Consider the following 25,531-nt stretch of genomic DNA (forward strand, 5'->3'; position numbering starts at 1 on the left):
TCTGATAAAGTACATTTCTGTGGTATGTGTTGTTGGTAAGGCAAATCATGCACTCAGCAAACATTTAAGGAACACTTGTCCTGTACCAAGTATGTGCTGGATGCTGGGACTATGAGGAGGGTAGGACATGATCCTGGTCTCCAAGAGTATATAGCCCAGGAGGACAGGTGGGTCAATACCTGGACAGTAAAGTACCATATGAGAATCATACATACAGGGCACTGGGAAGCACAGGGGAAGGCCACACGGTCCTGCATGAAGATGGCCAGGAAATGCTTATTTGAAAGAGTGACATCAAAATTAACTCCTAAAGGGGAGGAAGACAGGCTACAAGTTTCAGAGAGAGGGAAGGGGAAGAGGGAAGAGGGTGGAGCCTGTGTTACATCCCAGGAATATGGGAAATTAATGGCTGTAAAATGTGTAGCGTGGCTAGAACACAGGGTTCCTTGGGTATTTGAATATCAAGGGTAGGGAGAGAGTTGGCCATGGAGAAATCATGAATTTAGGAGGTGAGCAGGGGTCAAATCATGAAGTGCCCTGTGTACACTGCTGAAAGTTCTATATTTTGTCTTGAAATCTATGGGAAGGCCCTGAAGGATTGTAGACAGGAAAGTGTCATGAATCACATTTCTGTTTTAGGAAGAGTACTGGGCAGCGATGTCAAAGCTTGATTAGAATACAGGAGGTTAGGAGACTATTACGGTAATCTACTTGAGCAATAGGAGGTTCTGAAATCATCGGTATAGATGAAGTGGCATAGAGGAAGTGGACACATTCCAAAAATATTAAGGAGGAAAAAGAAGAAGTAAGCTGGAAGAATTCATAATGGCCTTAGATGAAAGAATAAATAAAGGGTGTTTAGACCAGTTGTCTTTCAAATGAGGTCTGCATGTCCCCGGGGTTGTACGAAGCTTTCCAAGGATTACCTGGGAACAGGTAGTTTTAAAGTAATTTCCTGGAGCACAATTTACATATCCTTATTCCTAAAATTGTTCTGCCTGAGAAGTCACCTAGGATCATATGGGTTTGTCATTGCCACACTCACTTTTGCAATCCCCTTTCTTTCAAATTATAAAAGAGGCTCACCTCTCACTCATCCCAACCTGACCAAAGTATACTGCCCCAGGGTGTAAAAAGTTTCTACCAAATAAAGGAGCATTCCCAGTATTGGTGTTTGGTGTTGAAACACTCTTTGACTTTAATGCCTGGGAAATATGTTCTTTGATAATTGGAGGGGGTCTTTGCTATGAGCTAAATTGTAGGACCTGTTTAAGTTTCTAAGTGGTAAATAAATACAAACAAAGACCACTAATTGATTTGGGGGCATGTAATTCAGAAGTGTGACTGCTATAATAATAATCCCTCTTCCATGTAAAACTGTGAAGAAAGATTTTCAGTGCTTACATGTGTAGCAAGATTCTTTTCAGGGCAAGCTGAGCAAAAAATGCTGAAGATCACTAGCAGAAACGGCAGAAGAAGCCAGACCATGACTGGGCTGGGTGAAAGGTGGTGATGCTAAGTTCGGTTTTGGACACATTGATAATGTGATGCTGTTGGATATAAAGATTGTGTCTTTGAGGCTGTCAGGAAAAATTGTGAAACAATTTAAAATGGGAGGAAAAAGATAAGTGGGTATCCTGGGGTTAAAAAAACAAACAAAAGAGTACTGGGTATCCAGTCTGGCTTTTCCATCAGAGTTATCTTCCGCCTTCATTGTCTTTCAGCTATTTTACTGCTCTGTAAATTGTTGAAAACTGAATGCAAATTGTGTACATATTCTACACTAACTATATATCATTTTATAATCAGGGGAAACGGCAATAAAACCATTTTCATTTTGGAACAAATGGGTGGTACATAGGAAATGTAGTTTAGTTACAGAATTTTTAGCAAATAGAGAGTGATAGCTTCCAGGAGCTAGTCTTTAAACCATTCTACAAGAACTTTTAGCAGATTACTTCATCAGAAGCAGTCTCTGAAGCATTACTTTCTTGTCAACTTCTATCATTGTATCTACTCCCTGACAGATGCTAAAAAACAGGTTCTTTAATCACTTTTGGTTTTTTTTTTTTAGGTTATTAAGATGTGGCTCTCTCAAGCTGACCACGCTAATGCTAAAGTAATTTTGTCAGAAATCCTTATGCCTCTGATCCAAAGGAAGCAAAAATCACAGAATTATCTTCTCGGGAAGAAGTTTCTAAACATCGTGATCTGTGGGGTATGGTTGACAATCTGAAGGGTAACATTGGTATTCAGGCCTGGGAATTGTTTGCCCACTAATGTCCTCTAGGTTCCATTTAGAAAGACCTGAAAAGGAAGTCTGAAGTGCTCAAAATAATAAAAATAAGTGATCATAGGAGAGAAGCAAAGTAGGAAAAAAACCAATCTGTTCCATCTGTACATCCACTAATGTTAAATAACATAGGGCAATAAAATATATTGCCCTATAGAAACATTTACAAGAGTTGTTGACAGAATATTTTTAAAGAACTTGGAGGGCAGTCATCCCAAATAGCTGTGGGAAGGAGGTAGAAAGGAAACCCATGACACATATCAGTTCTTATTGGGTGTGTATTGTGTGGACACTGCAATAGATACAAAATACAGAATAATCACCATACAGTGTGTATCAACTCAGTTGGTATCCTGGGCTGAATTTTAATAAAGAGAATATTTACCAATTATGTGATACTCAACAGCTCCGTTATTGCCAGCATCCATATCAGAAGCCAAAAGAGTGTAGACAACCCCTGGTTCTTGGTTTTCCAGAATCTCGATGTTGTGAATGGGGACAATAATCTCTGGTCCATGATCATTGTCATCTTCCACAGTACAGAGAATGGTTGTGGTGCCGGACAATGAAGGGACTCCCCCGTCTCGTACAAGTACTGACATGGAATAAAAGATGGCACAGATGGTAGCCATTAATTCATACCTAAAATATATTGCCCTTAAATAGATAGTATCAGACCAAACTAACAGGTGGCACTGGGTCAATAATATTTTATTTAAAGACACCCTACTGAATTGTAAAATTTCACCACTAAACCTCTTGCTACCTATTTTTTGCTTGTTTATTTAGCAGAGTCAACGGACCCCTTACCTCGAAGGATGAAGACTTCCTGCACTTCTCTGTCAAGGGTGGTGGTCGTCACCACCTCTCCGGTGTCAGGATTTATCTCAAACAGCCCAACCGATGCACCTGGTATGATTTCAAACTGAAGCTTAGAATTGATTCCTTAAGAAAAATATAAAGAAAACTTTTAGCAATTATCCCTTTGGAATCCACTCGTCTGTTCTCCTACTCTGTTTCTATGAATGTGTTAGGGGATAGATGAAAAAGGCAAGACTTTTAAGCAACCATCAAATTAAGGTTAAAAAAACCCAACAAACTCTTTTGGCTGTTCTTGCTAAATAAAAGCCTCATGGGCTGAAATGCTTGATTTTCAAAAGTCTTATGAGACTTCCCCACAGTGAATGCTTAAGATTTTTTCCCTCCCATAAAAAACTTCTTATGAGTGTGCAACCCTACAACATATTCCTAATTACTCCTTCTAACACCCCGATTGTGATTTAATGGCATAATTGTAAGCTTACAGGGCAAAGGACAGTTTCTGTAGATTGACCTCCTATCAGAGCTTGTGCTCGGTTATGGCACTCTTTATTCTCCAGCACAGGGGGCGAGCAGAGCTGCTTCTATGAGGATTGTTTTGTTTTCTGCGTAGTACTGTCTCCTATCTGGAGTGAGAAATGTGGTACCACACTATTACGCATTTTGAAAATAATTCTTCCCATATTTTTGTGGTTTCATTTCTCCCCTGAGAAAACTATCAGGCCATTTCCATCATTGGTTGTGAAGACCATTCATACCATTAACTTTAATGAGTTTATCCCCTGCTATTGTAGCTTGTTTGCACTTTACACAAGTTCTTTCTGATCATTTTACTATGTTCTTTTCTTAGCTGACAAGAATCTAAGCATATATATAGGGCTTAAAATATAGGATTTCTATACTTTAATAAAAATGAAATACTGTTATTTGGCCTTAACAACAACAAAAAATCAATTACAAACTTCTATCTTGCCAGTCTTAAAAAGTGAATTTTCATCTCACTGTGGTCTGGTGGATATAATATAGGACCGAGTACTGAAAGGAATGGAATGGAATGTTAGTTTTATATAAGAATAAATATATATGTCTTCTAACCCTGTCACTTGAAAAAGAAAGGCTATTTGAGATAATCTGCAGGTATTCTAATGACTTTGAAAAAAGTCTAATAAGGTAGGATGAATGTATTTGGTATGACATGGTCAGAAGTTACCGAAATATTTCATTCTATCATTAGGCATTAGACATACTATTACATTATTCATTATTTAATAACCATAGTGATTACTTTGACCTCATAATGATCACATAATCTCTTCTACAGCCAAGACAGAATTTCTAAAAATTCTAGGTTGATAAAGCTTGTTATTCTGTCTACCTCTTCCTACATTATAAAAATGGGAACAATACCATCTTACATCTACTTCCATGTTCCTCAAATATTTGGTGACCAAAATTAGGCGACAAGTATAGTGTTAATTTGCCAAAGAGACAGTGGCGAATTAAACAGGTATAGCCACTGCTTTTGTGGAGTTTACATGGAGAACAGCACCTTTTAATTTTTGGACCTTTTGTTTTTGGAATAAATTCCCTTACTTATTATGACTTTATTATACATTATAAATTATATTATATTATATTATATATTCTTTTAATTCCCAACACTTGTCAAATCTAGGATATATCTTCAAATATCTAAACAAACTCAAATCTTTCTGTTTTCCCTTCCTTCCATTGTTCATATTATTCTCTAATGTGCTTTACCACTGTAACCAATATTTTCCTGACTTTTTAGAAACGTTCAGATTTTATGATTTCTACTATTCTATATAGCTTTTGTCCCTACCTTCAATCCTCCTAGTGTATTATTAAAGATAAATCAGATTGTTATTATTAACTGTAGTTTGCATACATGCATTTTCACACTCCAAACTTCATACCCTTCACAACTTAATGTGAAATCAATTTGAAGTATTTTACTTGATGACACACACCTAGTGAAGGGTGTGTGTGTGTGTGTATGTATGTGTGTGTGTGTGTGTGTGTGTGCACCTCTGTCTGTGAACCCATATGGATATCTGCTCTTAGACCCTAAGACCTGTAGGACCCACTCAGCCTCTAGGATACCCCTCCTCAATTCATTTCTTTCTCTTTCCAGGACCGCCCCATGAATTATCACTTTAGCAACCTTGCACATCTCTTCAGGTCCCATGGCTTTTTGTCAAAGATGTCCAGCAAAGAAAGCCTCAACTCAAAATCATTCCAACCATCTCTCTGCCTGCTTTGAATATCCAGCAGAAAACTTGGGCTGAAGAAAATTTCACAACAGTGTAGCTTGAGGCCACTGAAATGTCACTGTCACCTGGCGATCTTACCAAATCTCCTTGGTCACCCCTCTCCATTCGTGTCTCCTACCCAAACACCTCCTGGCTCACTCTGAGAAATTCCTCCCCTTCCTATTTCCCAAAGACAGTGGAAGTACTGGGAAAGAGCTCCCTCAACTTTCTATGTCTGTGTTCAACTTGACTTTCTGCTTTCTGTCTCAATGGCAAAAGTAATTCTTCAAATGCTTTCTCTTGGAATTTTCCTGTCAATTCTCATCTTTCCCTTAAACTATATTATTCTCAAGTTATAAAAGTCAAGATTTTTCTGATTCCCTTTATAGCCAAACTTATTTTAAAAATTCTATCCATTCTCTGCAGCTAGTTTCAAACCACTACCATACCTAGGTACTGTTTCTACTGTCACAAATGACCTTCTGGTTATAAAACCTACTGGCCATTTTTAGTTCTAACCTTCAGATATTGCTGACTGATGTTAAAAATGACAGAAAAGAAGGAACAAAGGAGAGAGGAAGGGAGAGGAAAAGAAAAAAGAAGGAGGAAAAGAGGAAAAGGAATTCATTTTACTTCGCTCCCAATCCACTGGCTTCAGTTTCCATTCTTGGGCAGATGACACCCATGTGTCTGCAATGAGCTCCAGTTATTTGGTTGTTTCATTCATTCATTCACTCATGCATGCATGCATGCATATGTTCTTTTATGTAATGCATATTTACAGAGTGCCAGGCACTGGAAAGGTAACACTGAACAATAAGTAATTATCTTGGCCCTCAAAGTTCCCCTCTAGTGGCGGAGATGATTAAATCAATGAATTATAGACAGTGTGGTAAAATATATTAAAGTACTGAGGAAGTGGGGAAGGCCAAGTGGTTCAATTGGTTAAGAGCTCGCTCAAGAGTGTGAGCTCTGAGCAACAGGGTCACTGGTTCAATTCCCGGCCCGAGCTGAGCTGCCGCTGAGCTGCCAACAGGTGTCAGGATGGCTCAGCTAAAAAAAAAAGTACTGAGGAAGTGGATCAGGGAAGACTTACCACAGGTAGATAGTTCGTTCTTTAATTATCTCAGTCAATAAATATATATAGAAAGTGATAGTCGGTGCCAAGGTACCACACCAGGTGCTAAGAATATACCAGCTAGCAAGAAGACAAATTCTCTGCTCTCACAGAGCTTACAATATAGCACTGGATACAGATAAGTAAGAAAGCAATTAACGATTCCATGTGATAAGAGATGACCAAATATAAGTTGCTTTTTGTATAAGCTGAGACCCTAAAGATGAATAGGATGTAATGGGTAAGAGGGGAGAAAGTGTGTTGGCCCCAAAGGGACATCAGAGAGAGACTGAGAGTCAGAAGGGGAGGAGACAGGCCTTCCTTTCTCCTGCTTGCTTTCTGTCCCTATCAGCAATGCCCTTTCACCTGGCTCCAGCAACTGCTCACAGCTTTCAATCTCTTTGGTACTCCCAGTACCAGGCTCTCCAATCCCCCCTCTCTCATTTTCTTCCCAGGTTCTGAAAACCTCACCCTCTTCTCCTTGTTTCCCAGTATCAGAGGTGGTAGCTGCTTCCTACAGTTATTTTTCCTGGGTTACTTCAAGATTCCCTTTTTGTTTTCCTAGCCTTCCAACATCTGTATTGTAACATCTGGTTTCCTGACTGCACTTGACTGATACAGTAGCTGGCACCAGGAATGGGATCCAGGTAATAGGGACTCTGGGTCTGGTTTGGTTATATCGTTGGTCTTGAATGCATTGCTGAGTTCCTTGCACATGGGAAATAGAATACTAGTAATTTCTCATTTGCAATTATATCACAATCAATTAAATTATCACCTGGGTTAGATTGTGATGAAATGACTATTAAAGCATTCAAATTTCTTAGAGGACCAAATGGTGCTGACTTGGGCCATATGATAATGAAAAGGAATATGATGTGAGATGGCTATTTCTGAAGGTACTAGGAACTTACAGAAAGAAAATTACAAGCTGAAGCTTTAAACTCTCAACTCAGTCATAGTTAGAAAACCAGAAAGCTTCTGGTTTTTATGGGACTCCTAAAATTAATCTCCTTAAAGACCAGACCCAAACTGAGTGGCAGATACAAGAGATAACTTCTTGCAGGGGGAATGCCTACTGATCTGAAGACCCTAGAGTCACATCTCAACAAATTGTAGGAATTCACATGCAAATCTCACTCAGTTAGAGACACTTATAGTTTCAAAAGAATATAAAGAATTTTCTAACTTATATTGGAATACACCTGGGGAATATGTGTGGAAGTCATTTCTAAGGATGTAAGACCCAGGAAGATAAAATATAACTTTGGTTTAGGCCAGATTTATTTATGTGGTGTGCTTACCATAGATTCTAAATTTAATGTGTTATCTCATATAGTTACGTCTCTTGACAGTTTCTTTGATTGACCGCAATCATTAGAGGCCTATCATCACTGAGCCTGAGATGCCAGATCTTCTTTTGTATACTATAAAGATTCTAAAAGCTTAAGGAGATGGAAATGTTAAGATGGATTTACCATGGGTGACATGCCCACCACTCTCCCCCACTACATTTCCCCAATTCAGAGGACTCTCCCTTCATTAAGACTCTGGGAAAGACATAGGTTAGAGGGACAGCAGCATCCTCTAAAAGCCATCTGGGAGTTGTCGCTATGTAGCTTGTAGATATGGCGCCACTGGTCCAGGGAACGACCTTTTGAAAACTAATACTCTATATCAATTTTGTGATTTGCTTTCACCCAGAAGGAACAACAGAGTATATCTTTACGTATACTCTTTCACTATCAGCCATCATACTCAACAGAGATACTGATCAGCTTGGCATCCAGTAGAATATCATATTAATCCACTCCCTTGATGACATAATAATTGGATCTGGTAAGTAGAAAGTAACTTAGATGTCTTAATTAGATGTATGTGTTAGACCAAAAGTCAGCAAACTACAGCCCACTGGCCAAATCCAGCCCCCACTTTTTGTAAAGTTTTGTTGAAACAGAGCCACACTCATTTCTTTATGTATTATCTATTGCTGTTGTCTTGCTGCAATGACAGAGTAACAGAGACCCTGTGACCTTCAAAGCCTAAATCATTGACTATCTCACCCTTTACAGAGAAGTTTGCAGAACCCTGTCCTAGAGTAAAGGGTGAGAGAGCGAGAGGAGTTGAGAATACAGAGGAAACCTAGAGCCACTTCATAAAATGCCTCGTTGTTAAGCTAAAAGAGAATAGAACTTTATCCTCAATACCACGGGGAATTAATAAAGAATTCTGAGCAGGAAAGCGCTCTTTTCAGGTATGCTTTTTAGGAAGATTATTTTTCATTCAATCCCTCAACTGTACAACGCCACACAACTCAGCCATTTCTACAGCAAAAATAGGATCGTGCCTGGTTGATGGAATGAAGGAATAAATGGGTATAAGTGAATGAATTCTGAAGAGTGAAGGCAACTTGAAACAGCTTATTTCCCAGATGCTCCAGTTTTTCAGGTCACATCGTCAAAAACATTTACTGAGCTCCTAGGTCATAGTTTGTACTATTTGGGACCTGGATAAAAGTGAGTAAAAGTGTCCTGAATCCACAACAAGTCCACAGTCTAAAGGGTAGGCAGACAAGTAAACAATTATACAATTCCAGTACTGTGTATTAAATGAAATGAGACTATATATTTGATATAACACTGATTTTCTCTTGGTAGGTAAAGTTATGAGTAATCCTTATTTTTGTTTTCTTTTTCTGTTTACTATTTCATTAAGCCAAGACACACTTTTTTTTTTCACATTTTAACATTTCTGAAATTAGATGCATTTTACAATTAATGGTGCCCTAGAGTCCATGACATAGATGAAATACTGTCATGGCAGTGTCCCTCCCTTGCTGCAAGTATAGGCTGTTGAGTGTAATTGTTCATCGAATGTTGAGACATTTTTCCAGGAAACCAGATGTAGAGCTTATTCAAGATAAACCCAGGTAGAGAATACATGTCTATGAAATAGAGAATAAGCGCTCATTATAGAATTCAACATTTTGGATGGCCATGTACTGTAAAATTATTTTGTATTCACCGCTAACGAGCAAAGGTGTCATCCAGGAGTGAGTCATCTTTCCTGGGGGGCACCCTTGTTTCAGAAGCGGAAAGCGGCCCCCTCAGGGAAGATCTTTCTTCAGTAACAATGGAGCTCTTGTTGGTGGCTCCGAATGCTGCAGCAGTTTTAACATCTTAGTTACAACCTGGCAGTTGTTTTTCCCTTTTAATACAAGAAAAAAACTGCTGTTAGAACTAGTGTGCGTCATACACCATAAACATTCAGTGCTTGAATTCCCATGGGTTTTGAAGGCCAACACTTTAGGCTTACATTTTTTTAAAAACTGCACTGTAGAATGCTAGAAAACATATGTTAAGCTTTCTAGTATTAAGTAATGCTATAGTATTTTTAAAAATACGTACTATAAAGTAAACCATTCATAAATTCCAATGTGATGCCAGTTATGTTAAAATCTTGACTACGTCATTTAATTCTCATGCATAATCCTTTTTCATTGTTTTAGCCAACAAGCAGAAAAAAAGAGAGAGAGAGAAAAAGATTGAGGGAAAATAAGTTCAAAAGATCACGCATACACACACACTCACGTGCATTTACATAACCACTTGCTTAGCAAATCTGGCCTCATTAAAAACACGGAGATTTCCAGTAAACTGAAATTGTCTCTAGAACATGTGAATGTACAAGAGATTCATGAAAATGCTGATGTGTATTTCAAACAGCCATATATGCAGAATCAGAAAAACAATAACTTTACATTTAAATTTCCCATCCGGCAAACCATAATCTCTAGAATAATGAACATTCAATTCAAGTAACAGATTGCAGACTATCGATACTAAAAGAAACTAACACTAACCTTAGGCAACTTGACAGTAAAAATCAGGAAGCATATTTATGGTAATCATCTTTAGCTGATATATGCAAAAACTTGAAATTCTTCCCTCTCTTCAAACATTAAAGCAAGAGATACTTCCAGTTGAGTCCATTACAAAAAATACAATTAAGAAGCTAAAGTAAGGTCAAGGGGAGAAAGGATTTACACACTTGAATAATTGCTAATTTGCACCTCACTGACACGTCCGTTTGGCACGTGTCTGTGTACTATGGGAAGTGGCTTCTAAGGTGCCCAGAGCCCTGTGCTACTCAGCTCACACCGAAGCACACTCTAAAAGAATTTTACTGAACTGGAATTATGGTGAAACACAATGCTTCTGTATATTCTTCCTTGTTTCTGTCACCCTAAAAACCATATGGCAAGAAATGTGCTAAATAAATTCTTTAAGTGCTGGTCAGGCAGGACAAACAGTTGTTAGCATGTGCTAGTCCTATGTGGTTGAGCATAGTAAGAAAAATTGTTTGATCATACTGCCCCGCTCTGGTCAAAAGAGAGAAAATTAAGTTAGTCCTTAAAAATAATTTTTGTAGCCTCACATCCAAATTCATGTAAAATGCATTTCATTAAAAGACGGTGTTTCCAAAAGGGCAAAGCATCTAAATGATATGTAATTTAAATTAAAACATCAAGGAAATGTATCTTTTACCCCTTTGAAACAGGAGGACATGCTAGTATTAATTCTATTTCTCCATAGAAATATATATTACAATTCTTATAAGGAAAGAATACAATATTATACTGATTATCTAATGCCACTTGCTATATACAAATGTGAATTTCAAAAGACTGGCTTATTAAACTATTCACATGAATTCAGATGGGAAAATTTGGCATATTTTGTTAATTTGCAAATACTTCACTGTAATTTTTATGATTATTTTATTTAAAGTAAAAACAGAATATTATTAAAGGTACTGAAACTTAAATGCCAAAAACATCATAGTGAAACTAAAAAGCAATTCTAAGAAATTTACAAGTTCCTAGCCAAAGTAACCATTTACTTCAAAGTCATTTGTATCGTCACAGTGGTTGACATTAATAATGTAGTAATATATTACTAATAATGTGGTTGACGTTGATAATAGTAATGACAGAAGCTAACATTTATTGACCATTTATTGGGCCGGACACTGGCCTTAGTTCTTTACATGTAATAAACACTTCATACTTATAACAGAACTACAAATTTGGCATTATTATCTTCCCCGTTTTACAGATAAGCAAACAGAGGATTAGTAAGTTGTTGAAGGTTACACAGCTGAAATAAATGGTAATTGTAGGATTCAGACCCAGGCAGTCTGATGCCTGCATCCTAGTCCCTTCTACTTATGCTATCTAGAGAGTAAACAACCATTTGCTTTCTTGTACTCAACGTATCTATTACACTCTGAAAAAAGTGTCATATCTCATCTATACTTCTGCTTATTATCAAGATCAAATCAATAAACTATATGTTAATAGCTGTGTATCACTCTACCATAAACAATGATAAAGATCAATACAAGAAAATGATAGATAAAAGCACATATTATCTTTACATGTGGATGAGTATGTTAATTAAAGAGATATTAGAAGTTTGAGATCACTAGCAACTGTTTTCATTTTTCTGGGGCATTACTAATTTAAACTACGTCATTTTTTTGTTTGTTTTTGTTTTTAGCATTAATTACTTAGTGTCCATATTTTAAAATTACCTGAATCTCTGTCAGTAGCCTCAACCCTTGTGACAAACTCCCCTGGACTTTGGTTTTCTTTAACTGCAGCTTCATACAGGTGCTGCTTAAATACCGGTGCCTCATCGTTTACGTCATGAACAGTAATTGTCAATGTCTGGGATGAAGAAAGTGCTGGGGTGCCACCATCCTGGGCCAGAAGGGTCAGGATGTGCTGAGTTTTTATTTCATAATCCAAAGAACAAGTTGTAGTTAGTAAGCCTGTTTTGAAAGAGGAGAAAAGCAATATGTAATAAATATTCCTTAGAGAAGTCCCGCTTACCCTACCGAGGCCTAACTTACCTAACTTGCTAAAAACTCAGAAGCTTTTTTTGTTAAGGAATAAATCTTATTAAACCAGCTTTAAATGTATATATTAACTAAATAAGAAAAAGATAACATTTTTAGTCAGAAGAGCCATCCTAATTTAAACTGTAAGGGTGAATGAGAATTCAGAAGTAATCTATCATATACCATAATTTACTGAGGCAATCACTTCAAAATGATTTCTCTACCCAACATCTACCTTCACTTAAAAAAATATCTAGGTTCTAACAGTATACATCTTCAAGTCGAATGACTATTCATATTCACCATGACCAAGTTACAATAAGGTGAGTCTGGCTATATTCTTTAAAATATTTACTTTTTGTTAAAGAGTTACAATCTCTTTATACTTAGTTAACTGTCTTTTTTGTTAACAAAAATAGTAAAGACTTTATAACTCAGACAATAAATTTCATGAATAAAACATGTCTCCATCTTACTACCACTTACACATATAACTTATATAAACAAATTGTTATAAAGACTTGTATACATATAGCTATTACATGATTTCAATTGTCACTTTGTTTTCAAAGACTGATGTTTGCTTCTCTAACACATGTTCATCCTATAAGAAATTTCCTTCAAATAATTAAAGAGGTTTACCACTTCAGATTTGATAAAAGTTTCCCATGATTACTTATTACTTCATACTTCACAGCCAAAAGCCACTGAAAAACTCACGGTCTTCTTAAGAAATGTGAGCCTTCTGAGAGAAACAACAGCCCATCTTATACGGATACATGCAGCAATGATCATTTTATGTCTTTGAAAAATATCTCAAGTGAAACAACCACTGCAATCGTTCAAGATTCATGATGCCTATATTCCTGAGACACAGTTCTAATTTTATACATCCTCTTTAATGATCTGAAATAGACCTTCCTTAGCCATCGTGGAAAACATTTTCAGTATCGTTGAAACAGGACCTTGGAGACTCCAGCTCTAACAGAAATCAGCAACTGGGTCTGGACTATCTCTCTGTCAGTTGGACTCTTAGGTGGTATCCATGCATGCTTTAGAATGGAACCATATGCACAAGATTTAATAAATATTTTGATAAAATTTTTCAACAGTATATAGCCAGACTATAATCATGACTTCCAAATCCTACGCATTTGGTCCCATTCCAAATTATGGTCTTACTAACAGTTGGGCCAAATAGTAAACATTTTTTTTCTAAGGCTCCTGCAGAAATGATTTTATTTTTTAGAGAATGAGATGGTAGTCCATCTTTTCAGTATCTCCTGAAAATCAAGTTGAGGTAAGTTCATTTCAAATTTCACAAGAATGACACTTTATACATATAACCTTACATCAAACTAGATTAAAACTTCTAATAGATGTTATCTGGCAACATTGGTGACAGCAACACAAGTGACAAGTGAAGTGACAGTGACATTTCTGCAGATTGCTTGACAGTGAATCAATGCTTCTGTGAAAAATAAAGTAGCACAGCAGAAGTATGGTTCTTAATGCTCAAATCAATCCAACCATTCAAAAACACATTATTTCCAACTACTTACAAATATATATTTGTATGATCTTAAAGATAAGTTTTAATATTAAAGTCTTTGAAAACGCTGTTGATTGATCATATTTTACTTTTTAGTACTTTTGGTACCATCTCCTATTCTCTGAGGAAACACAGTACTGTATAGTCATCCCACGAAATGTGAGCTAGCTACAAAGTGTAGTCAATATTAGCAAACAGGCCTTTTACAGTTCATTTTCTGAATACAACCCCTGTGCCTATCATATATGTATTTAAATCAAGTCACATTTTTTGAAGCTTATGCACCTTGAGAACTATCATTTTAACAGAGGAAAATGAAGAGGATACATGTAAGCAAGTGACCAGAGGCTTTCACTGACAGGGACATATACGGTACCTGATGACTCATCTAGCATAAAGGCCATGTTTTCATTTCCTGAGAGGATGCTGTATGTCACTCTTCCATTCCTTCCTTCATCTGGATCCTGAGCAGTGACACGGTGCACCAAGGAGCCCACCATGGCATCCTCTTTGACATGAGCAATGGGGAAAGACATAAAAGTGGGGCTGTGGTCATTTACATCCAAAATCACCACCTTTGCCATCAGCGATCTTAATCGCCGGTCTGTCACATTCACAGCCTGATCAGATGCAGTTACTGTCAGGAGGACAGTCGGAACTCTCTCTCTGTCAAGGGGGGATGCAGTGACTAACGTGCCGAATGAGGGGTGGATGAGAAAAGGGTTCATTCTGGGGTGGTGGGATTCAATGAAGTATTGTATCCTACTATTCAAAAAGCTGCCATCTCCATCTTTGGCATTGAAAACATGCACCAGGGTCCCTATAGGGACATTCTCTTCTACGTTTATCACAATGAACTCATCTTGGAAAGATGGGGAATGGTCATTCTGATCTTCCACATCAATACTGAGGAAGACGGTGCTGTTCAGGGGAGGGGTTCTGCTATGGTCGTTAGCGACCACCCTGAAGAGATAATGAGATGTTACTTCATAGTCAAGAGCCTTAGAAAGAAACAAGTCCCCTGTTGAGCTGTCGATTTCAAAGTGACTATCCTTGTCATCCGCAGCGATACTAAAGTGTAACTTTCCATTGTGATGTTGTTGAAAGTGATCAGGTGACTTTATCAAGCTCATGATTTTTGCAGGCTTCAAGTTTTCCGGTATAACTAAATGTCTAATATTCTGAGAAATGGTAGCTCTCCCTTTGGGTAGTGGTATCACCTGGAATAAGAATTAAAAGGAGCTGTTAATTTTGGGGCATTTTTTAACAGTTGAATCAATCCATGTGGTGATATTATTTTGGAAGCTAACTCAATTTCTGTGAAATACATGAAAATTGGTGAGAAAGTGTAGTTTTTATTATATAATTCCAGCACATCTCTAAAAATTGAAAATTGCATAGTATCTAGGAGATAAAAAAAGTACAGCATTTCCCACTTTCTGTTTGTTTTAATGTGTGAGAGATGATAGTTTGGTGAGGCCATGCTATGGTTCAGCTGAACTGTAGCTTGTGATTCTTCAATGAGAATGTCGTATAGCTAGTTACCAGATTACTCTAAATCCTAGACAGCACTATAATCATAATGACAACATCTGTGTACTTTTCTGTACAATGTGTCTTTGTTTATCTGAAACCAGAGGCTTAAGAAATTACGATATAGAATTTTCTTCTAACCCACATATCCTCTACCAGTAAAGAATAAAATTTGGAAACAGAACTCGTGGCCATATGTATTCTTGATTATTATACATACCAATATTAATATTACTGATTATCAGGTGCACGAACAAATATATCTGGCTATGCCCAGTCATCTTAGTTTTGACTGGCTGGTGTAATTTTTTCCTACTATGAAGACTTCCCACAACTTGTTTGCTCATTCTGATTAAAGTAAAGCTTTCGAATATGGATCCCAAGTGACTCTTCTAGTTTAAAAATAATTACAGCTTAAAAGTAATTAAGTACTTAAGAGTAATTAAGTTTAAAAATAATTACAAAAAAACTATGTGGTTTATTACTGGCAATTTGTTTACATGCAAGTTTCTCCTGCAAATTTACCACATCTTTGCAATTAGGGGAAAGTAAAAGAAAAGACACGTTTTGTTTTTCATAAACCAAACAACATAAATGCCCATTGAGTGAGGAAGCTAAGTATCTTCTCAGGAACAGTACAAAGTTGAAATAAATAGTTATTTGTGTCTCATCATTTCTCTAGTGATAATAAAAGACACACATATCTGGGCAATGAACTCTAAACATAGTATTCATATATGTAATGTGTCTGCACTCATATAGTTGTATAAAAATCAAACAGAACCTTAGAACCTTCTTCCACATTTTATGGTGATGATGAAACATTACCTGAATATTAATAACCGCTTGTCCTTGAAGAGGAGGCACTCCCTGGTCACTGGCAATGACAGTTATCCTGTAGGAAGGTCTATAATCATACAAAAGGATTGCGGTTGTTCTTATTTCACCGTTGTTGGCATCAATCTTGAAGTGATCAGAACCATCTTCTATACATACACACACAAAAACAGATGAAGTTAATGTTAATTGACAATGCAGAAAACATAAAACTAATTAATCCAAATCCACCTGCGATCATTTGGAAGATGTATCTGCCTTAAGCTCTGGGAGAGAAGGAACATTAAAAAAAATAATACTAAAAATATACACAAGAAACATAACAGATTTTTACATTTTTTTGGTACGGAATTTTCAAACATATATAAAAGTGTACAAAATGATATAATGAACTCTCATGTGCTTATCACATAGATTCTATAATTATCAACTCATGGCCAATCTTTACTTCTCATTCATAGATTTCCCTTCTCTGTCCTTCCCCAGTACATATAAAAGTTATGTTTATACTCTACTGTAATCTATTAAGTGTGCAATAGCATTATGTCTAAAAAAATGCACACACCTTAGTTAAATAAATATTTTACTGCTAAAAAGTGCTAACCTTCATCTAACCTTTCAGTAAGTTTTAATATTTTTGCTTAGTGGAGGGTCTTGCCTCAATGTTGATGGCTAATCAGGATGGTGGCTGCTGAAGGTCGGGGTGGCTCTGGTAATTCCTTAAAATAAAACAACAATCAAGTTTGCCGCATCAATTGACTTTTCCTTTCTCAAACAATTTCTCTGGAGCATGCAATGCAGTTTAGTAGCATTGTACCCACAGGAGAACTTTCAAAATTGGAGTCAATCCTCTCAAATCCTGCCACTGCTTTATCAACTAAGTTTATGTAATATTCTAAAGCTTTTGTTGTCATTTGAACAATCTTGACAGCACCCTCACTAGAAATAGATTCCATCACAGGAAATTACTTTCTTTACTCATCCATAAGAAGCCACTGCTCATTGATTAAAGATTCATGATGAGATTTTAGTAATTCAGTCACATCTTCAGGATCTACTTCTAATTCTAGTTCTGTTGTCATTTCCACCACATCTGCAGTTACTTCCTCCACTGAAGCCTTGAACCCCTCAAAGGCATACATGAGGGTTGTAATCAACTTCTTCTAAATTCATTTAATGTTGATATTTTGACCTCGTCCTGTGAATCAAAAATGTTCTTAATGGCATCTAGAATAGTGAATCCTTTCCAGAAGGTTTTCAATTTACTTTGCCCAGATCCATCAGAGGAATCACTAGCTATAGCAGCTATAGCGTTACAAAATGTATTTCTTAAATAATAAGACCTGAAAGTCAAACTTATTCCTTGGATCCATGGGCTGCAGAATGAATGTTGTGTTAGGAGGTATGAAAACAACATTAATCTCATCGTACATCTCCATCAGAGCTCATGAGTGACAATGCACGTTGTCACTGAGCGGTAACATTTTGAAAGGAATGTTTTCTGAGCAGTAGGTCTCAACTGTAGACTTAAAATATTCAGTAAGCCATCATGTTGTGAACAGATGTGCTGTCATCCAGGCTTTGTTGTTCCATTTATAGAGCTCAGGCAGAGAGTAGATTTAGTATAATTCTCACTAGGATTTTTGATATGGTTAATTAGAATTGGCTGCCTTAGCCCCTAACAAGACAATCAGCCTGTCCTCTGAAGCTTTGAAGCGCATTGACTTCTCCTGTCTAGCTATGAAAGTCCTAGATGGCATCTTATTCCAATAGAAGGCAGTTTTGTCGACACTGAAAATCTGTTGTTCAGTGTAGCCACCTTCATGAATTGTCTTAGTTACATTTTCTGGATAACTTGCTGTCGCTTCTACATTAGGACGTTCTGCTTCACCTTGAATTATTATGTTATGAAGACTTCTTTCCCTAAAACTCATGAACCAACCTCTGCTGGCTTCAAACATTTCTTCTGCACCTTCCTCACATCTCTCAGACTTGATAGTTTTGAAGAGAGTTAGAGCCTTGCTCTGGATTAGACTTTGGCCTAAGGAAATGTGGCTGATTTGGTCTTCTATGCAGACCACAAAAACTTTCTCCATATTAGCAATAAGTCTTTTACTTTCTTATCATTTGTTTGTTCACTGGTGTAGCACATTTAATTTCTTTCAAGAACTTTTCCTTTGCGTTCACAGCGAGGCTAACTGGCACAAGGGGCTTAGCATTAGGCCTACACAGCTTTCGACATGCCTTCCTCAATAAGCTCAATCATTTCTAGTTTTTGATTTAAAGTGAGAGATATGTGACACTTCCTCACACTTCAACACCTGCAGGCCACTATAGGGCTATTAATTGACCTAATTTTTGTAGTTTTGTGTCTCAGAATATACACATCTATTGTTTAAGTTTGCCATCTTATATGGACATGAATCATGGAGCCCCAAAACAATTACAACAGTAACATCAAATCATCATAACAAATATAAGAATAATGAAAAACTTTGAAATATTGTGAGAATTACCAAAATGTGACACAGAGACATAAAGGAAGGAAATGGTTTAAAAATGATGCTGATAGACTTGCTCAACACAGTGTTGCCATAAATCTTCAATTTGTGAAAAACACCATATCTGGGAAAAGGAATTAAGTGAAGTGAAATAAAATGAGGTATGCCTCCATCAGTTGTGATTTCCATGCTTTGATCCATTTACTTTATTTTCACAGGACTACTGTAGAATACTTTTATGAATGTGATACCTATCTTTGTTCCCATTATATAGATTTTTATCTTATTTTGTCTTATATTTAGCAGTTGCTTCTATTTTACAATTGGATAAAGTAAAAGCAAAGGTAGGAATAATATGATAGATATATTTTTTATATTGCTATGCCACAAGTGTTTTAGAAGCTAATGTTTTTAAAAAGTTAATGTCAAACATTCAGAAATATATGATCAACAGCCACATGAACACCTTCCAGATTGATCAATTCCATATATTTCTTCAAAAATGTTTAAAGAAACGACAGGGTTTAAGTACAGATGAGGACCTGTGTGTACCTCCAAATCTTACCCAGTCCTCTTTCTCTGTAAATAGCCTCTTTTCTAAAGTAGGGCTTATCTTTCTAGTCTTTATATCCATGAATAATATATAGCATAGTTTTATTTATAAATAATGGTGTCATAGTAGGATTATAGTTTAATATATTAATCTGTGTGTGTCTGTGTGTGTTTGTGTTAATCTGTGTGTGTCTATATGTTTGTGTTTGTGTAGTTTAATATATTAATCTGTGTGTGTCTGTGTGTGTTTGTGTTAATCTGTGTGTGTCTATATGTTTGTGTTTGTATAGTTTAATATATTAATCTGTGTGTGTCTGTACCATTGTCTTTCACAGGTATACCAAAAAGTGCATTCTTTACTCCAGCCCAAATTAAAACAGAAAGAAAAAAAAAGATAAAGATCTATGGACTAATTGACCTCTTGAATGCAAGCTTGCCAAGCCAGTTTTTCTTCCCCTTAGGACAGCAGTTCTCAACCTGTGGGTCACAACCCCTTTGGGGGTCGAACGACCCTTTCACAGGGGTCACCTAAGACCATCGGAAAAGACATATTTTCGATGGTCTTAGGAACCGAGACACCGCTCCTCTATCCGTCTCCATGCTTCAAGACAAAATTTCATTTATTTGTAATTAGAAATAAATATTTCACAATATATAATTACATATTGTTTTTGTGATTTATCACTATGCTTTAATTATGTTCCATTTGTAACAATGAAAATACATCCTGTATATCAGATATTTACATTACGATTCACAACAGTAGCAAAATTACAGTTATAGAGTAGCAACAAAAATAATTTTATGGTTGGGGGTCACCACAACATGAGGAACTGTATTAAAGGGTCGTGGCATTAGGAAGGTTGAGACCCACTGCCTTAGGATGAGATTAGAATGGGCTAAGGAAATGGGAATTGAAAGCTGAGTGGTGACTGATGGGAGGAGAAATAAAAATGGAGAGGGAATCTCCGAAGCAGGGGTGAGAACACAGAAAAACAGGTGTCCTCAAATGTGGACCTACTTCAGGTTCGTTATCTCTGGACAACCCACCATGTCATCGTTAGCGTATTGAACCTTCCCCAGCAGGAACATCATAGGCCTTTTATTTCATTCTTCTTTCATGTCTTTGTTAATATTTTGTAATTTTCTACATAAAGGTCTTAAGCATCTTTTATTGGAATTTTCCTCCTTGTGCTCCTAATCAGGATGACCCTGACTTCAGAGGTTTTGAAAATTATATAATTTGAGGGGCCCTCTTTAAGGAAAATAGAACAATATTACAAATATAAATTGTTCACTGGTTCCCAATTCCACCCTTGAAGAACCTGTGCAAGTGAATGGGCCTAAAGATTAAGCTTTGCTAGTTTCACAGTAAATCTGCCTGTACACCCTATGGTTTTCTTTGTTATATTAAACGAAATCTTTGAAAAGCTGCTTAGTTTTTAAAATGCTAGTGAATTGTGTATGTTAACATTGTTCCCAGAAATTTTTCATTTTATTAATTCCAATGTTTGCCTGCAGGATCTTTGGGGTTTTCATGTAGACACTTTATCTGCAGATAAAGGCAATGTTGTGTCTTTCTTTCCTATATTTTTTTCGTCAAACATGACAAGGCACTGAATGTCTTTAAAAATGACATAAAATACAATGTCAACTAAAGTTAATCAACTGGAACAAATCTGAGGTCCGTGCATTCTAAAATGAAAACACAGAGGTATGCCTGTCTCAATAAATTTCCCACATATACATACATTATGTACATATGTGACATTTTCTAGGTCTGATTTACTCTAATCTTAAGAATATTTAGTCTTCATAGAGCTTCCTAGATGCTTAGTATTCATAATCATATTTTTTTATCCTCAATACTACTTTCTATCCATTAACTACTACTTTCTTTTCAATAAAAGATGATTTGTGCTTCAGGCTACTGAAAATTATTTATTTATGGTGAATGGTTGGCTGGTTGGTTTCTATTTAGAGCACAGAAAAACTACTATGATCTTCCACTAAACTTCTAAATTCTTTCTTAAAAATAAAGGTGATTCTAGACAATAACAGATGTATTTTGTTTGTAACTTGGTGGTGTTTTTCAACATTAACTATTTTCCCAGAAGGAGATAGATAGCTGATAGAAGAAAGCGGAATTTCTAAAAGCTCTTGAGCCTTGATGGATTGTGGCATTTACCTGAAGATACTGAATATGTAACTTCTGCATTGTTTCCTTCATCGAGATCCTTCGCAAACACATTTGTAACCAACATATTTACTGGTTGACCTTCCAAAACCTGTCAATAAAACAAATGGCTTACAAATTAGTAGGTAAAATTAAAAAAAAAGAAATTGCAATGAATTTGAAGTGAAGAACTCGCTACTACTAAACATTTAAAAACTATTTTTAAATCCACATATGATTCAAATGTCTACCATATAAAAGTTGTATGGGCGTGAAGACATTTAAATCTTTTACTCAATTTGAACAAATTATCTACAGCAATTGAACTAATTCTGAGTGGGGTGGGAAAGGAAATCAAATTAACTAACCGATCTTAGATTTTGGGTATATTTTAAGAATTCTAGCATCTTCTCATTCATCAGTCTCAGGATGTTTTTTAAAGGTTGTTGTTATGGTCCAAAATATAATAAACATAAATCTTTATTTCAGGAAACATACTTCATTAATTAACAGGGACTTTCCTGGAATACTGAAATTTACATGGGAGTTGAACTCCATGTTTAGAGTCCTAATGCCCAGTTAAGCCATGGGATATTTTAATGACATAATTAAGATCATAATGATAATATAATATTTTGCTTTGGCAAAATTTTCTTTAAAATGGCTTTGGAAGATTAAAGTTATTAACTTTCTCAATACCTTTTTTGAGTTGTTCAATATGCATATCTGAGCACACTTTGAATGTCCAATTCAATAGTTTTGAAGCAATAGTTATTAAACTTTTAATTTATATAACCCATTTTCAAAAGTATGAGTACCTCCTAGATATATTTATTAATTATGTACATGAAATAAAATGCTAATTTATTATATACATTACAAAACATACACAAAACAGGGAAATAAAAAAGATGAGATAATGCAAATATAATTAGAAGTTTCTGCATGTGCCCCTAAAGATTAACTTTTATAATCTCTGAATGTACTTCTCTCCACTTTTTCTTTTTAAATTAAAGTTTATTGAGGTGACAATTGTTAGTAAAGTTACATGGGTTACTTATCTCCACTTTAGAGCTACAGATAGTTCCTCTATATTTAACTAAGCATCTTAGAAACATGTATCAATTGTTCATAAAGAGTGCTGCACAAAGAGATACATGCAAATGATTAGAAAAACAATCCATGTCTCAGCATTACTGATAATGGGAAACCATTATGTTTGTATCACCAAACGACTGCATGTGAGATCCCCAATAGCACATATAACATTGTATTTTTTAAAAATGAGATTTTTTTTCTGACATATGCACAATTTCTAGGTCTTCTAGAAATGAATGCATTGCCCAGGAAGACTGATTTGGTAAATTCACACTTTTGACCACTAGATGGTGCTCAAAACAAATAACTAAGAAGACTACAAATTCATCGCAAGGCTATTTCACCTCACAAACCTTGATGTGTAATTCCTTTCCAGGGAGACACTGTGGGAAATACGGCTTGTTATCATTGATGTCCGTCACTGAGACATAAGCCACCATGGTGGCATTTCGCGGTGGAGAGCCATGGTCGGTCACTAGCACAGTCAGCTGATGGTGGGCCTGATGCTCATGATCCAATGCCACCCAACTGATAAGTTCGCCTGAGGAACACAGAGAACAAAAGACGCTGACAATTCTGGCATGAGGAACCACATCCAAAATAATCTGTGGAAAAGAAAATCAAATACTATAAAACAGCTCCGAGCAAAAGCCTAACTTCCAAGACCACATACATTAGAAGTCTGGCTCTACTGTTGAGAGAACTTTCTGAAGTTTCCCTTGAAAATGACACTTTAAATTACTCATTCTTTGCATTTCAACTTATCTACCATCAACTGTTCAAAATAAAAATTAATATCATAGAAACAAATGACAAAAAACCTCTGTGGGAATGTAGTAACAACACATAAGATTTAAAACTTCAACATATTCCTCCTCATACTGCTGTAGAGAATAATGGAAAGAAACGCCCCAGCTCTGTCATCACACTCTCTGAGTTCGCATCCCAGTTTCTTTACTTCAGTTACGGAAGGAACTTTCTGAGCCTACTTCCTTAGGGCTATCAGAAATAAATACAATCGCTAATTTAAAAGTATTTTGTAAGCTATAAATTATTACACACCTGGCAGTTGTTATAATCACTTTAAAATATGGCTAGATAACTCCCTGAAAATCAAATATATTCCTTAGGCTATGGTTTGTCTTTTATATATACAGTTATTTATTGTTATCTCACAAAATATATGTGTGGTGATGAATAGTGACTTCCCAAATAACTCTTAATGCTTTACCAGCCTTATTTTACATGTTTTTGCTCTGACCTGTGTTCTAGGCGATTTCCCTCACATTTCAGCCATGGAAACTCAGGCATGAAATTGTAACTGCCTTTCTCTATGGTCAAGGGAAAGTTCTCTCTCACTGGTAGCCTGTCTCCTGCTGTAGAGTTCTGCCAGCTTTGGCTCCCTCACTATTTATGGAAATATCTATTTGTGACCAAGTAAACATGAAGCAACTACCACTTAACATTGCTTTTTCTAAGATTTTTTTGTTTTTGTTTTAGCACTCTTCAGCCAAATATAATGACATGTGAAACAAAGGAAAATGCTGAAATGGGGAGCCAGAAAGAAAATTCACATTTGGGTATGTTGCTGAATTGGTAAGTTTAAATACAGTGTCTGTCTACTATATAAACTATATTTCTGTGCTCTTTACTCACACACAAAACGTATTTTTAAGTACCAAACTGTAATTTTCCTCTGAAAATCCTAAATACTGAATGGCAAGCAGATTTTATTTGATGAACCAGCTCTTTGACAGGTAGCAGCTGTTTGGAGGTCAATGGTAAAATGATGGTGAGGCTCAGGTGTGGGCTGGGCATGGGTGATGCCAACACAGGGCTCTGTGGGAGCTGGAGTCCTGATCACTGAGGCTGCTCAGGGCACCAGGATGCTATGGAGGGAGTCCTCAACCCCTGTCTTATCACACTGTTCCCAGACCTGGTAATGGGAACCGCTTACAAGTACATAGTCTTCTGTGACCTTTCATATGATTTAACTCTACCCCTCAGAGCAGGACACAAAATATGTCAGAAATGATCTCTTCTGTTCACGATAAGGAAGTCACGCACTCTGAGGTTAAGCTAGTTGCTTAAAACCCTACAACAAAACTAGGAGTGGACACCTGGGTGCTACAGGAATTGTAGGGCAGAGATGATCGTGGGGGAACTGGTAAGTTCACAGTCTTTTATAAATTNATAGGCAAGGTGACATAAACTTTTATTGTAAGATGTACAAAAGCAGGAATTTTTGTTTTATTCGCTGATGCGTCCCAAACACCTATAACAGTGAGTGCTATGTAAATAAATATGCATTGAATAAATACATATCGACAGGTTGAGCTTGCTTCCATTTTCTTCCTTGAATAAACAAGTTGCATTCGCTTTAGAACGTCTATTGACTTTTCCTTATATCAACTTGCTTCTATAAAAAAAGGTAAAGGACAAGAATCTAACCAAAGGCTAATTCCTATCAAAAAAAGTAGTTGGGTAACAATAAATGACCAACACAAATGCTTGCAATCACGGTCACCTTAAAATAATCTGAATTAGAAGTAATGTTTGTTTCAGTGTAAAATTACTAAATAAATAGCACAAACACGAAAAATAAGGAATTGCTCTTTTCATGCTACTAAAGAGGATACTTCAAACAATGTAGGAAAAAAAATCTTCATATAATTTGTAAAATGGGATTAAAAATACATGAAAAAAGAGCTATTAATAAATATGTCTCTGTGTTTCCTCCTTTTAAAACTCAAAACACTGTGGCCTGTCTTGTGCCCACATCAAAGGAGCCCAACTAACTGAGAATAAGAGAAACGAAGGCTCAATTCAATATCTATCTCCTGGTGCCTAAACACATTTTACAAAAATGTTCTTTG

General features: G+C 36.3%; 1 protein-coding gene across 1 annotated transcript in view; it reads right to left on the reverse strand.

The window, feature by feature from the left end:
• The window catches only part of DCHS2 (dachsous cadherin-related 2), a 208,112-nt gene that overhangs the window by 57,088 nt on the left and 125,493 nt on the right, over positions 1-25,531 (reverse strand). Inside the window, exons 6-12 of the mRNA XM_019641158.1 lie at positions 23,009-23,196; positions 21,570-21,669; positions 16,320-16,477; positions 14,335-15,178; positions 12,098-12,337; positions 3,104-3,238; positions 2,679-2,888 (exon numbers count right to left, since the gene is read on the reverse strand). Coding sequence (XP_019496703.1) covers positions 2,679-2,888; positions 3,104-3,238; positions 12,098-12,337; positions 14,335-15,178; positions 16,320-16,477; positions 21,570-21,669; positions 23,009-23,196 — 1,875 coding nt within the window. The remainder of the gene's footprint in view (positions 1-2,678; positions 2,889-3,103; positions 3,239-12,097; positions 12,338-14,334; positions 15,179-16,319; positions 16,478-21,569; positions 21,670-23,008; positions 23,197-25,531) is intronic.

The sequence above is a fragment of the Hipposideros armiger genome, unplaced genomic scaffold, assembly GCF_001890085.2.
Source record: "Hipposideros armiger isolate ML-2016 unplaced genomic scaffold, ASM189008v1 scaffold_58, whole genome shotgun sequence".
NCBI classification, from domain to species: Eukaryota; Metazoa; Chordata; class Mammalia; order Chiroptera; family Hipposideridae; genus Hipposideros; species Hipposideros armiger.